General features: G+C 41.3%; 1 protein-coding gene across 1 annotated transcript; it reads right to left on the reverse strand.

The window, feature by feature from the left end:
- Nucleotides 1-11,038: 11,038 nt before the first annotated feature.
- CMC4 (C-X9-C motif containing 4) lies at nucleotides 11,039-13,695 on the reverse strand. The gene is made up of 2 exons (XM_065900317.1): nucleotides 13,638-13,695; nucleotides 11,039-11,181 (listed from the first exon to the last, which is right to left on the reverse strand). Exons 1-2 carry the CDS (start codon nucleotides 13,693-13,695, stop codon nucleotides 11,039-11,041), a joined length of 201 nt encoding a protein of 66 aa, XP_065756389.1.
- Nucleotides 13,696-14,585: the final 890 nt, after the last annotated feature.

The following is a 14,585-nucleotide window of genomic DNA, read 5'->3' on the forward strand; positions in this document are numbered from 1 at the left end:
AGTGACCCCCATGTGTCCATCAACCACCTATAATGATCATCAAATTATATCTTGTTTTATCAATTGTTTTGAAACAAATACCAAATGTGTCATTTTATTATATTTTGGTATGTGTCTGTAAAAGGTAAGAACTCATCTTAAAAATCATAAATGCAATACCCTATTATTATACCCATCTGACCCCACCCAGACCAGTGGAATGGGGGCTGCAGGTAGTGGGGTGGGGTGGCCTTTTTCCATCTCTTTTTCCTGTGATTATTGGTGATGACAAAGATTAGCAGGTTGCTCTAAGCGGCTATGAGCGGGTTATAATAGATAATAGACTGAAGTCAGATTCTGGCTTCCACCTGACGGACACGGTTGAGGTCAGTGTCACGGGTTGGCCTCATCCTATTGCAATCAGGATGGCCCTGAGTTCTGCCCGCTGAGTGGGGCCACCTCAGGTGGACGGGCAGAGTGGGTGCTGAGGCTGAACAGTGGTGGCGCTCTGATGCTCATCACTGGTGGCATTTAGGAGAGCTCCCTCAGGCAGTTAGGGGAGCCTCTAAATGGAGGCCCTGTTGTCAGCAGCTTTGCTTCAGGTGGCGAAGTGAGAGGTTTCCTCTCAAAGAACAGCTGCCACCCCTTCACGCAAAACTGAGACACCAGGACCAGGCAACTTCACCCATGGATACTCTGTTTCCATGTGACTGGCAAGGCCTGTTTCATGATGCATTTTTCTCCAGGACCCAGAATCCAGTAACATGCTGTGCCTCCCTAGTGATGGGGGCTGAAGAGATGGCAGATTTTCTTTGACTGACGGAGGGATTAAGCGTTTTCAGTCGTCACTTTGACCGTGTTTGGGTTTTGGCTCCCCTTGTTCGGGGCTTCCCTGCCTGTAGTTGGGCCTGGACTGGAGAACCTCTGACAGCTGGTGGCCAGAGTGCCTATGAGGGTCTTCTCCCTTTTTGCTGCTCACCCCAGAGCCCCCATGTGCTCCTTCTGTCCCCTCCTGGCATCTCTGCCACTCTGGACCACCCTTTGACCCAGCGTCCCTCCTTGTAATGGACCAGGTGGGATGGGGAGCTATAAGCAAAGGAGGGGGAGAGGGATCAGGTCCAACAAGTAGACCCCCGTGTCTTCAGTCTTGCTAAGGCTCTGTATCCTCACTGCTAACACGGTTTGAGCGTGGGGACACCTCCGCCTGAGTGGCCCCATTGTCATGAGTGTCACTGTCATTGACTTTCCTCCCGCTGCCCATCCGGGCCACTTCTCTGCTCCCGCCCCTCAGCCTCAGGACGCTCGTTAACAGGCTGACATTCCCCCCTGCTGGACCTGGCAGAACACAGGACATGACTAAAGGAATGAATCTTACATAATTCTAGCTAACATACTCTTGGGGTGGGTGCTCATGGTTTTGAAATGCTTAACTACTGTGAAAATGTTCTCCCCATCATCCTTTTGTTTGACTTTTGCCGGAAAGATGGACGTGACTAATGGCTGAACTCTTATTTGGAAACCTACTTTTGTGTCGTTTGGGAGATGTAATAAGTTTCTGATTGAAAAAAATGGTGTAGGGATAGATTTTAAATATCTGAGAATCATTGATGTTTCACGATGAAACACTAGTCTCCTCTCTCAGGGAAATTTACTTACGGCCAGTTTTGGACCCTGCAGGCGAAATTAGACTGCTGCCCTCTCTGCTCCCTCCACCAGCTTACCGGCTTCATTTCTTTGTCATTTCTAGGTCTGGGGGCTTCTTAATCACTTACGCAATAGTAGTGTGATCTCTTGGAGAACTGGGCAGAAAACGTACCTTATTCTGGACCTGATTTCCCAGAAGTCATACAGTGTGGCTTATGTCTCTGACATTTGATACTTAAGGAATCATGAATTTCAAGAGCACTATTTTTCTAGCGAAAACTGAGTGTCGCACTTTCTTCACGTTTTTAGAAAACTGTAAAGTCAGCTTATTGAAACACCAAAACTACCGTCCTGAATTTGAAATGGTCAAAAATGCCATTGTGATGATTGAGAGCAGTGGTTCGCATCCTTGCTTGCCTGCCTGCCATCCTGGAGACTCTGGTTGCACTGGTAGCGGCGGAGCAGCCTCAGATGTTTGAGGAGCATCTAAAGTTGGGAACCACTGAACTACAGACTTGGGAGCTGGCGTAATAACGTTACAGTTCTGCTGAACAGGCCTTAAATACCTTTTAAATTAAGTGCCATACAATTTCAGATGCCTTCCAAGTACTGAACAGAGTATAATATTAGTTTATTAAATGTTACAGGAATTGTGTGGAGTGGATGCACGAGTAGCATGATGGCTGACCAGGGCCTTCTGTCATCAGTAGATGTAAAGCTCTTGGACAGAAGGTTGTGGGGTAATGGAGTGTTCATATGGTGCCAACATATCACCCCACAAATGACCTCCCATGACCAAGGGAAAACTACCTTTCCAGTGGAGAGGTCTGTCCCAGTCATTAGTTAACCAAGTGATGAAACTTAGCATCACTCAGAGCCCACTTACAGCAGGCTTTTAAGAAGTCTCTAAGTGGAGGATGAGATCGTATTTCTCACCTTCCCAGCTCTTCCCTGAAGACTGAGATTCAGTGCTAATCATGGTCCCTAATAAATAAAAAACAGTTGGTAAGTGGTAAGCTTCTTTGATGTCTCTTTTATTTCCCTGTATGTCATAGTAATAGCTAAGAAGAAGATTGAAATCAATGTCTGCTAATAGATGTTGAATGAAACTGAGACAGTACTGAGTTTAAAGATAGGAAGGAATAATTGTTTGAAGCTTTAGGAGCCCTAAAGAAAGGAGTATACTTGGGGAAAAAATTAAAAGTCTGAAACTTGAGTAGTTAACTCAATAAAAATACTTTTGGAATAAAGCACAGGAGAGCAGTCTCTTTGATCATGCAGTGATTGCTAATGTGAATCCAACACCGCTATCAATTGATACTTTTAAATGTAATTTAGAGTTGTATATGATGTAAATGTAGTTATAAAATGTTTCATTAAACTATTAACACAAGACTTCAAACGATTTTATGAGAATATAGCACTCTTTCCCTAGTTTGTGGACCAAACATCTCTTAAGGCAGCATTTCTCCAAGTCTCTGGAGAATGTTCCCCTCCCGAGAGATGCTATCTGCAAAATGGGTTTGCTGGTACAAGTTGGCAAGTATTGCATACAGTAGTCCTTTCCAAAGAATCATACTTCACATGAGCATATGAAAAGCTTTGAAGTCTTCACAGGAAAGAAACCTGTTTACTTCTGTGTAACCTAGCATTCCCAAACTTACCTTACCAGGCAAGCCTTTTTTCCACCTGTTACAGCAATTCCTAGAAATGCTGCTTTAAAAGAACACGTGGTCCCAAAACAGTAATGGTATTTGAATATCAGGGACTATCTTAGTTTGTTCACAGCAATGTAGCTTCTCTCTAGCATGCTGGCAGAGGGAAGGAGGGATCCTCCCTGTTATGGATTGAATGTGGTTCCTCAAATTTCATGTTGAAATCCTAACCCCTAAGGTGACGGCATTTGGAGGTGGGGTCTTTGGAGGTGATGAAGTCATGAGTCTGTTTTATGAGGGCACTGATCCCTTCGTGAATGGGATTAGTGGCCTCATAAAATAGAACCCAGAGAGCTCCCTTGTCCCTTCTTCCATGTGAGGACATGGCAAGAAGACAGCCATTTATGAACCAGGAAGAGGGCCCTCACCAGACACTGAATCCACCAGCACCTTAATCTTGGACTTGCTGCCTCCAGAACTTTGAGAAATAAATGTCTGTTGTTGAAGCCACCTGGTCTATGATCTTTTTGTCATAGCAAGCCGAATGGACTGAGACAAGGACCCATCAGAATTTGTTTCAGCTCTTGCTTAAGAACTCATCTTTTTTCTTTATTTGTGGGGGAGGGTAGAGGGATGGTGGTTCTGGCACCTATTTGAGGAAACCAAATGGCCCCTTCGATACTGTCCCCCCCTCAACCACTATGTGAAGTCACACAGCTTCAGCAGCCTTGTGTTAGCACCATCAGGATCCACTGGAATAGGTTTTGATTATGAGGCTATAAAGTGTAGATAAACCACTTAAGAATTCTAGTTCTCTTGCTGCCTAACTTCCAAAGAATTTTTTCCCCCAGTTCTCTCCTGATGATAAATTAAGAGTCATTAAACATTCCAAGAATCATTCCCATGCCTTTCCTGCCACTCACTGAGCAAATATTAAGTGGCTTCTGAGCTACGCACTATGGTGGGGGATGCAAAAGTGGAAAGAAATATTCTTACTGGCATCTGGAAGGACACTTTGCTCCAAATTATTGGACACTGACTGGGTCACACAGGTGAAGGGCTCAGTCCCACAAGACTGCACCCACTTGGGACTTCCCTGGTGGTCCAGTGGTTAAGAACCCGCCTTCCAATGCAAGGGATGCAGATTTGATCCCTGGGGGAACTAAGACTGTGTGCTGCAACTACTGAGCCTGCACGCTCCAGAGCTCGTGCACCACATCTAGGGAGCCCGCAGGCCTCAACTAATGACTTTGTGCGCTCTAGAGCCTGCGTGCTGCAACGAAGATCCCTCATGCTGCAACTAAGACCCGATGCAGCCAAATAAATAAATATTTTTTTAAAAATAAATTACTGTTTGTTTCTGTAAGTCACTGAGATGTGAGGTTATTTGTTGTGTGGGTAAAGTTGGTCAATACAGAAATCATCCAAAAGTGGCAATTTGAGGAAAGGTTGAATTTTACAAAAAAAAAAAAAAAAAAAAAAAAAAGACTGCACCCACTTGTTCAGACACCTGTTCCAAGTCCAGGTTGTTAATCTGTGCTTCTGACCAACTGGCTTTAAATCTGAGTTTCCCAACGACACCTCCTCGGGTTCAACTGATTTACTAGTGCAGCTCATAGAACTCAGAGGAACATTCACTTAAATGTTTACCAGTTTATTATATAGGGTATTATAAAGGATATAGATGGAGAACAGCCAGATGAAGAATGCACAGGGTGAGGTCCAGCAGGGCCTGACACACAGGAGCTTCTGTCCCCATGGAGCTGGAGTGTATCCACTCCTGACATGTGGATGCATTCTGGTTCACCAACCTGGAAGCTCTCTGAACCCCATCCTTTTGGGTTTTTATGGAGGCTTCATTACACAGTGTTAAAATAAAAACTCATGTATGCACCCAATATAGGATCACCCGAAAGCCCACGACGAAAGATAAGGAAAGACACTATATAATTATAAAAGGATCAACAGAAGAACAGGATATTATACTTGTTAACATATATGCACCCAATATAGGAACACCCAGATACATAAAGCAAATACTAGCAGACATAAAGGGAGAAATTGATGGGTATACAATAATAGTAGGAGACTTTAACACCCCACTCACATCTGTGACAGATCTTTGAGACAGAAAAATCAATAAGGCAAGAGAGATCCTAAATGATACAACAGAACAGACTTAATATTTTCAGGACATTATGTCCAAAAAAAGCAGACTACACATTCTTTTCAAGTGCACATGGAACATTCTCTAGGATTGACTACATACTAGGGCACAAAACAAGCCTCAACAAATTTAAGAATGTAGAAAATATTTCAAGTATCTTTTCTGACCACAACAGCATGAAACTAGAAATCAACCACAGAAAAAGAAACGAGAAAAAAACAATTACATGGAGACTAAACAACATGCTACTAAAAAACCAATGGGTCAACAATGAAATCAAAGAAGAAATTAAAAAATACCTTAAGGCAAATGACTATGAAAACACAACCATACAAAATCTATGGGATGCAGCAAAAGCAGTTCTTAGGGGGAAGTTCACAGCAATACAGGCCTTTAAGAAACAAGAAAAATCTCAAATAACCTAACCCACAACCTAAAAAAATCAGAAAAAGAACAAACAAAACCTAAAGTCAGCAGAAGGAAGGATTTACTAAAGATCAGAGAGGAAATAAATAAAACAGAGATTTAAAAAACAATAGAAAAAAATCAATAAAACCAAGAGCTGGTTCTTTGAAAAGGTAAAGAAAATTGACAAACCTCTGGCCAGGCTCACCAAGAAGAAAAGACAGAAGACTCAAACAAAATAAGAAATGAAAGAGGAGAAATCACAACTCATAACTCAGAAATACAAAAAACCATGAGTATACTATGAACAATTATATGCCAACAAATTTGACAACCCAGAAGAAATGGACAATTTTCTAGAAACATACAGCCCAAAAAAACGGAATCAAGAAGAAACAGATAAGTTGAACAGACCAATCACTAGAAGTGAAATAGAATCTGTAATAAAACAAACAAACAAAAATCCCAACTCCCTACAAACAGAAGTCCAGGGCCAGATGGCTTCACAGGAAAATTCTACAAAACATACAAAGAAGAACTTATACTGATCCTTTTCAAATTCTTCCAAAAGACTGAAGAGGAAGGAACACTCCCAAAGACATTCTATGAAGCCACCATTACCCTGATACTGAAACTAGACAAAGACACTACCAAAAAAGAAAATTACAGGCCAATATCTTTGATGAATATAGATGCAAAAATTCTCAACAGAATATTAGCAAACTGAATCCAACAACACACAGAAAAGAGCATACACCACGACTGAGTTGGATTCATCCCACAGTCACAAGGATGGTCTGATATGTGCAAATCAATCAATGTGATACACCACATCAACAAAAGAAAAAAAACCCATAATCATCTCAATAGATGCAGAAAAAAACATGCAATAAAATTCTACATCCATTCATGATTAAAACTCCTACCAAAGTGGGTATAGAGGGAACATATCTCAACATAAGAAAAGCTATTTATGACAAACCCACACACAGCCAATCCAATACTCAACGGTGAAAAGCTGAAAGCCTTCCCATTAAAATCTGGAACAAGACAAGGAAGCCCACTCTTACTTCTCTTCAACATAGTATTGGAAGTCCTAGCCACAGCAACCAGACAAGAAAAAAATAAATAGAAGTTATTCAAATTGGTAGGGAAGAGGTAAAACTGTCATTATATGCAGATGACGTGATACCATATATAGAAAACCCTAAAGACTCCACACAAAAACTACTAGAACTAATCAATGAATTCAGCAAGGTAGCAGGATACAAGATTAACATACAGAAATTGGTTGCAGGGGCAGAGGGGTGGAGGAGGGAGCAGGAAAAAAAAAAGAAATTGCATTTCTTAACACTAACAATGAAATATCAGAAAGGGAATGTAAACAATCAATCCATTTAAAAATTACATCAAAAAACAATACTTAGGAATAAACCTGACCAAGGAGGTGAAAGACATATGCTGAGAACTACAAAACATTAATAAAGGAAATTGAAGATGATTCAAAGAAATGGAAAGATATCCCATACTCTTGGATGGGAAGAATTAATATTGTTAAAGTGGCCATACTACCTGAAGCAATCTATAGATTTAACGTGATCCCTATCAAATTGCCCATTACATTTTTCACAGAACTAGAACAAATAATCCTAAAATTTATACGGAAGCACAAAAGACCCAGAATTGTCAAAGCAATCCTGAGGAAAAAGAACAAAGCAGGAGGCATAAGCCTCCAGACTTCAGACAATACTACAAAGCTACAGTAATCAAAACAGTGTGGTATTGGCACAAAACAGACATATGGATCAATGGAACAGAACAGAGACCCCATAAATGAACAAACATACCTACAGTCAATTAATCTTTGACAAAGGAGGCAAGAATATACAATGGGAAAAAGACAGTCTCTTCAGCAAGTGGTTTTGGGAAAGCTGGACAGCTGCATGTAAATGAATGAAGTTAGAACACACCTTCACACCATGCACAAAAATAAACTCAAAATGGCTTAAACATAAGACGTGATACCATAAAACCCCTAGAAGAGATCATAGGCAAAACATTCTGACATAAATTGTACCAATGTTTTCTTAGGTTAGTCTCCCAAGGCAATAGAAATAAAAGCAAAAATAAACAAATGGGACCTAATCAAACTTATAAGCTTTTGCACAGCAAAGGAAACCATAAACAAAATGAAATACAACCTTTGGACTGAGAAAAATATTTGCAAATGATGCGACTGACAAGGGCTTAAATTCCAAAATATACAAACAGCTCATGCAACCCAATAACAAAAAAAACGAACCCAATTGAAAAATGGACAGAAGATCTAAATAGACATTTCTCCAAAGAAGATATAAATGGCCAATAGGCACATGAAAAGATGCTCAACACCGTTAATTATTAGAAAAATGCAAATCAAAACTACAATGAGGTACCAGCTCACACTGGTCAGAATGACCATCATTAAAAAGTCTACAAATAACAGGGAAATCCCCGGCAGTCCAGTGGTTAGGACTCCAAGCTTTCACTGCCGAGGGCATAGGTTTGATCCCTGGTTGGGGAACTAACACCCTGCAAGCCGCAAAGTGCAGCCAAAAAAAAAAAAAAAGGCTACAAATAACAAATGCTGGAGGGGGTGTGGAGAAAAGGGAACCCTCCTACACTGTTGGTGGGAATGTAAATTGGTGCAGCCAGTATGGAGGTTCCTCAAAAAAACTAAAAGTAGAGCTACCATATGATCCAGCAATCCCACTCCTGGGCATATATCCGGAGAAAACTCTAATTCAAAAAGATACATGCACCCCTATGTTCCCAGCAGCACTGTTTACAATAGCCAAGACATGGACGCAACCTAAATGTCCATTGACAGATGAATGGATAAAGAAGATGTGGTACATATATGTAACAGAATACTACTCAGCCATATAAAAGAAGGAAATTTTGTCATTTGCAGCAACATGGATGGACCTAGAGATTATCATACTAAGTCAAGTAAGTCAGAAAGAGAAAGACAAATACCATATGATATCACTTATATGTGGAATCTAAAATATGACACAAATGAACATATCTACGAAACAGAAACAGACTCACAGACAGAGAACAGACTTGTGGTTGCCAAGGGGGAGAAGTGGGGGAAGGAAGGATTGGGAGTTTGGGATTAGTAGATGCAAACTATTATATATAGAATGGATAAACAAGAAGGCCCTACCTACTGTATAGCACAGGGAACTATATTCAATATCCTGTGATAAACCATAATGAAAAGAATATGAAAAAGAATATATACATGTATAACTGAATCACTTTGCTGTACAGCAGTAATTAACATTGTAAATGAACTATACTCCAATAAAATTTAAAAAAATAAAAAACTGAGACCAGCCTTGAAAACCCCATGAACAGACAAAACCAGTTTAGTCACGCAAGCAAGGCTTAATTTAGCTTATTTTAGGAGACTAACCTGACCTGGGTCATTTCTCGCTTATGCTTCTGGAAAGCATAAGCTAAACTGTTTCCTAAGGCTGATATGAGGTTAACCACTGACCAATTCCCGACCATTTAATAAAATTCGAATATTATAACCAATCACTGTGAAGAATAAGCAGTCACTGCCCTCATGCTGTGTAAGCTGCTTTATAACAGTGTCCCCCCGGCCTCATTCCACGTGTCGGTCTGTGTGCTCTGTGTTCACAAACTGTCCTTTTGGTGTGCGCACAATAGAGTTTCACTAATTACTACTTTGATGATTCATTGGCTTTCTGTTATTTTTCTGTGATCGTTTGACAAGTCACAATTGATTAAATCACTGGCCGTTGGTGACTGAACTCCAATATTCTCCAGCCTCTCGCCCCTCTCCCCTCCCCGGGGGTCATGGTGGGGGTGGGAACTGAAAGTTCTAACCCTCTAACCCTGCAAGGCCGTTCCCCTGGCAACCAGCCCCCATCCTAAGGTTACCTAGGGACTTTCAAAAGTCTCATTAACATAACAGAAGCCACCTTTATTGCACTTATCACTTAGGAAATTCCAAGGGTTTTAGGACCACAGTGCCAGGAATGGAGACAAAAACCAAATATATATTTTGTTATAATGAAAGCAGCTCTTTTACCCCTTTCCTGTTTGCCCATTTCTGTTCCCCTGTAACCTTAAAAGAACCTAGTTATAGGAATGAGATCAGCAGGCAGTTTAACCTAACTCCTGACTTATACTCTCCTGAATGCACACCATGCCTTGCCTAACCTGTTGATTCTTTTCCTAGATAGAAGTAGTTAGCTCTCTACCCCCAATAGCCCCCCTAAGCAATCCTGCACACAGATCACATGGGCAAGAAAACATCTGAAGAAAGTCAGCCAGTCTGCATGCAAAGGAGAACGATGCAGAATCCAACCTCCTTCCTTGATGATTCACTGAGATTCTTACCCCCTTTTTCCCTTTAAAAACTGTCATGGTGGGGTTTCCCTGGTGGGGCAGTGGTTAAGAATCTGCCTGCCAATGCAGGGGACACAGGTTTGAGCCCTGGTCGGGGAAGATGCCACATGCCACGGAGCAACTAAGCCCATGTGCCACAACTGCTGAGCCTGTGCTATAGAGCCCGCAAGCCACAACTACTGAGCCCACGTGCCGCAACTCCTGAGCCCCCGTGCCTAGAGCCCGTGTTCCGCAACAAGAGAAGCCACCGCAATGAGAAGCCCGCGCACCGCAACGAGGAGTAGCCCCCGCTCGCCGCAATGCAGCCAAAAATAAATAAATTTTTTAATAAAACAAAAAAAACTGTCATGGCTGAGCAGAATCTTTGGGGTTGGTCTCTGGACACAAACCCACCTTCTCCCCAGATTGCCAGGTTTTCTGATTAAAGCACCTTTTCCACTGACACTTGCCTCTCCATTATTGGCTTTTGAGTGGCAAGCAGCCAAATCTGACTTCGGTAACAATAAGTCAACATATCACATATACCAAACCAAAAAGTTTCACTTAAAAGGTTTATTTTAGCAGCTCAGTTTTATCACATTCTACTTATTTATTTAATATATTTATATTTGTTCTGCATAGATGGCATATTAACTTTTATAGTTGACTTTTTCATTTGATATTTGCTGCTACCTGGCCTGAAGAGAGAGTCAGGAGGATAGATAAAACCCGCGTGGTGGCAATGTGGGGCAGCAGTTTGCTTCTCAGCAGAACTTTACTGTCATGTGGGCTTCAGCGTCAGCTTCTCTTCCTCTTCTTTCTCAAATCCTGAACAGACGAGAGATCTTCCCTTGGGATATCGAGCACAACACTTACGCAGTTCTTGGATGACAGCCTGACACTTAGATTCCATGTAGTTGTTGGCTGAAAGACAGACAGACAGACCCTAGTCATGATCTCCTAGGACTAGGGCACAGGGAGGTTTAGATCTGAGCTTCCCAGTCCTTTTCACTTTATTGTATCTACAGACCTGGAGGAAAGAGGATGCACCCAAGTCCACTGAATTCTTTCTGATTTAGAGACCCATCAACAGGTTAATAAGGAAGTATGATGTACAAAGTGGTCGAAAGGTATTTTTACATATAATTTCCTTTTCTTTAACGCTGATTCCTTACATGCCTTTTTCCAGGGCAGTGGTTTTTAACCTTTTGTGTGTGTGTGTGTGTGTGTGTGTGTGTGTGTTTGGCACTAACCCCTTTTGTTAATTTGGTGAATTAGAGAAATGCAGGAACCGTGCACATTATTTTGCCCTCAGTTTAAGGTGGTTGCTGGACCTTCCCTACCAAGTCTGCGCATTAGGGGTTGGCAAACTGCAGCCTCAGGGTTGAATTCCACTCTTTTTTACAGCTGAGCTAAGAATGGGTTTTGCAAAAGGTTGGAAACACACACACACACACACCAAAGACCTCCTGACTTCCAAATCCTAAAATATTTCCTGTTTGGTCCTTTACATAAAACATTTGCAGATCCCTGCTATACATAGACCCTAAGTCAACGAGGACTTGACCTAAAGGTCCTAGGTCAACTGCAGGTGATGAGTCCCCCAGTACTAAAATGGGGTGCATGGGAGTTAGCCTGGGATAGGAAAGACAATTCTGATTAGAAAGAGAGTATGGTTGGGTGGCTAAGTCCAGGTTTGGACCCAGACCAAATGGGTTCAAACCATCACTGTGCCCCTTAATAGTTCTGTGACCCTAGACAAGTTACATAACTTCTGTGTTGATTTCCCTATCTATAAAAATGGGTCACAGTAGTATCTACCTCATGGGTGAAAGGATTAAAGCTTAATATTATTTAAAGCCCTTACAACTGAGCTTGTCATCCAGGGAGTACTTAACGCTCACTCTTAGCCCTTCTAGCTCTCAATCCACCCACATTGTAGTGAGGGGGGTGTATCCAGTTCTAACTTGATTTGTGTTCTCCTTTAGCTGTATGTTGCTAATTCAAATCAGGTAAGAATCAGATAGAATCAGGTAAGAATTTATTTGGGAGAAGAAATTGGGAAGAACATTCTTTTCTTTTTGGCGGGGGTGCCACGCTTCGAGGCTTGCGGGATCTTAGTTCCCTGACCAGGGCTTGAACCCGGGCCCACGGCAGTGAAAGTGCCGAGTCCTAACCCCTGGACCTCCAGGGAATTCCCCTTCCTTTTTCTTAAATTTGGAGGAAGGGAAGAAAAGGATGAATAAAATGGCATTATTATTATACATTAACATTTCAGATTAAAAGATTTTAAAAAGATTGCTTACACCATAAAATGAAAAGTCCAAGAATGAAAGTTAAAAGTCAAAGGAAATATACAAACAAGGGTTTTCTTTGGTGGTGAGTCTTTGGGTGAACTCTGAACATTTTTCCATCCTCCCTTTCTATATTTTCATGGGCATCCATCTCTATCTATTACTTTAGTAATGGGAAAAAATTATCCAAAAAGTCAGCTTTCAAATTCAGATAGCCCTGTAGCCTTTTCTGTTTGTTCTGCTAGTAATCATTTGCTGATTTAAAAAAGTAAAATCCGGGCTTCCGTGGTGGCACAGTGGTTGAGAGTCCGCCTGCCGATGCAGGGGACGCGGGTTCGTGCCCCGGTCTGGGAAGGTCCCACGTGCCGCGGAGCGGCTAGGCTCGTGAGCCATGGCCGCTGAGCCTGCGCGTCCGGAGCCTGTGCTCCGCAACGGGAGAGGCCACAACAGTGAGAGGCCCGCGTACCGCAAAAAAAAAAAAAAAAAAAAAAAATGTAAAATCCTCTAGCATATGGTCAAATTTATCGGCTTATTTAAAACAAAATGGACAAATCACTTACATCCGATACGCTTTAGCTGATTTACTTTTGCCTTCAAGAGTTAGTTGCCTGAATCCCAAGTGTATTTTCACCCCCACCCCTTCTAACCTGACTGCTTTTAAAAAGTGAGTTGTCAGCCACAGTGCAGTCTAACCAACCCACTTAAAACTAGTCTTTTTTAAAAAGGACTTTGCTCAGCTTAGTAATTCTCAACTCTGGCTGCACATCAAAATCACCTGGTTAGCTTTTTAGACTGATTCCTGCCCAGACCCCACCCCCAGAGTCTGATTTAACTGTGCTAGGCAAGTGTTTGAAGCCCTCCAGGTGATTCTGAATGTACAACCAGGATTGTAAACCCCAAGCTTAGGTCATACCACTTTTTATTTTCTGCCATCCTTGATGACACAGTGAGGAAAATCTTTAGGATAATTACAGAAATATTACATTCTGAGAGGAGTTAATATAGTCTGCTGATAAAAAGAAAAATTGTTCTCTGGTTAGTTCACAGATAAAGTTGAAAAATATAGAAAAGCATTTAACATACTACCTTGTAAACATTTCTGTATTTCACAGGCTTGTTTCTGGCACGGATCCTTCTGCGGCATATCCAGAAAACTAAAATAAGAAAAATGATTTTTATTTTGTCTTTTATACATAAAGACTTTAAAGCCCCTCGATGGAATTTTCTTCTGAGACAAGCAGTATGCTCTTACAATTGCTGGAAAACAATTACACTAAAAAATATTCTTCCTGCTCATAGGATGAATTAACTGTATTTTTATAATATTCCATTTGGCTTGGAAGATATAAATAGCTTTACATAGGGAAAAAAATCCCTTGACTTCAACTCATCTTGACTATTGTAAACCAACGTTGGGCTAGAGGAGCCGGCGCTGCAGCCTGACAAGTCGGCCCACTGCCCGGCTCTGTCACTCAGAGAACCACGCTCGATAAATGATTTAACTCCTTGAGCCTTTTTCCTTATTACTTGTGTGTAAAATAGAGATCATACCTACCTGAAAGCATTGATGGAAGGATTAAACGTGATACAGTATATAAAGTGCATAGAACAGTGCCTGGAAGGCAGTAAGGACTCAACACGTGATAGCTATTATTCCCAAGATTTTTAAAAAAGTAAAACCCTTCTTTTAATGTATACAAACTGCTATGAGTATTTTAACTCAGGAAATAATCTTTATCAGGTAGTGAATCAGCAATATTTGGTGCTATTATTACTTCCTGAGAAAGGTGCTAGGTAAGCAGCTAAAACGTTTTTTGGAGTTCTTACAGAAACCAACTTATTTAAAATATTTGTAACCAGAGAATAAATTTAAGTGCCCACGATTCTGATCAGCAACTTCTAAAAATTTGAAGACACAATTTCAGAAAGGAAAAAGGCCCAGGAGCCTTTGTAGCTAATTTCATTAATGCAAATGATCTCCCCCTTTTTTTTTTTTTTCCTCAGAGCCCCCTAAGTTCTTAGTAGATCCAAGTT

This window comes from Phocoena phocoena, chromosome X, assembly GCF_963924675.1.
Source record: "Phocoena phocoena chromosome X, mPhoPho1.1, whole genome shotgun sequence".
In the NCBI taxonomy this organism is placed as follows: Eukaryota; Metazoa; Chordata; class Mammalia; order Artiodactyla; family Phocoenidae; genus Phocoena; species Phocoena phocoena.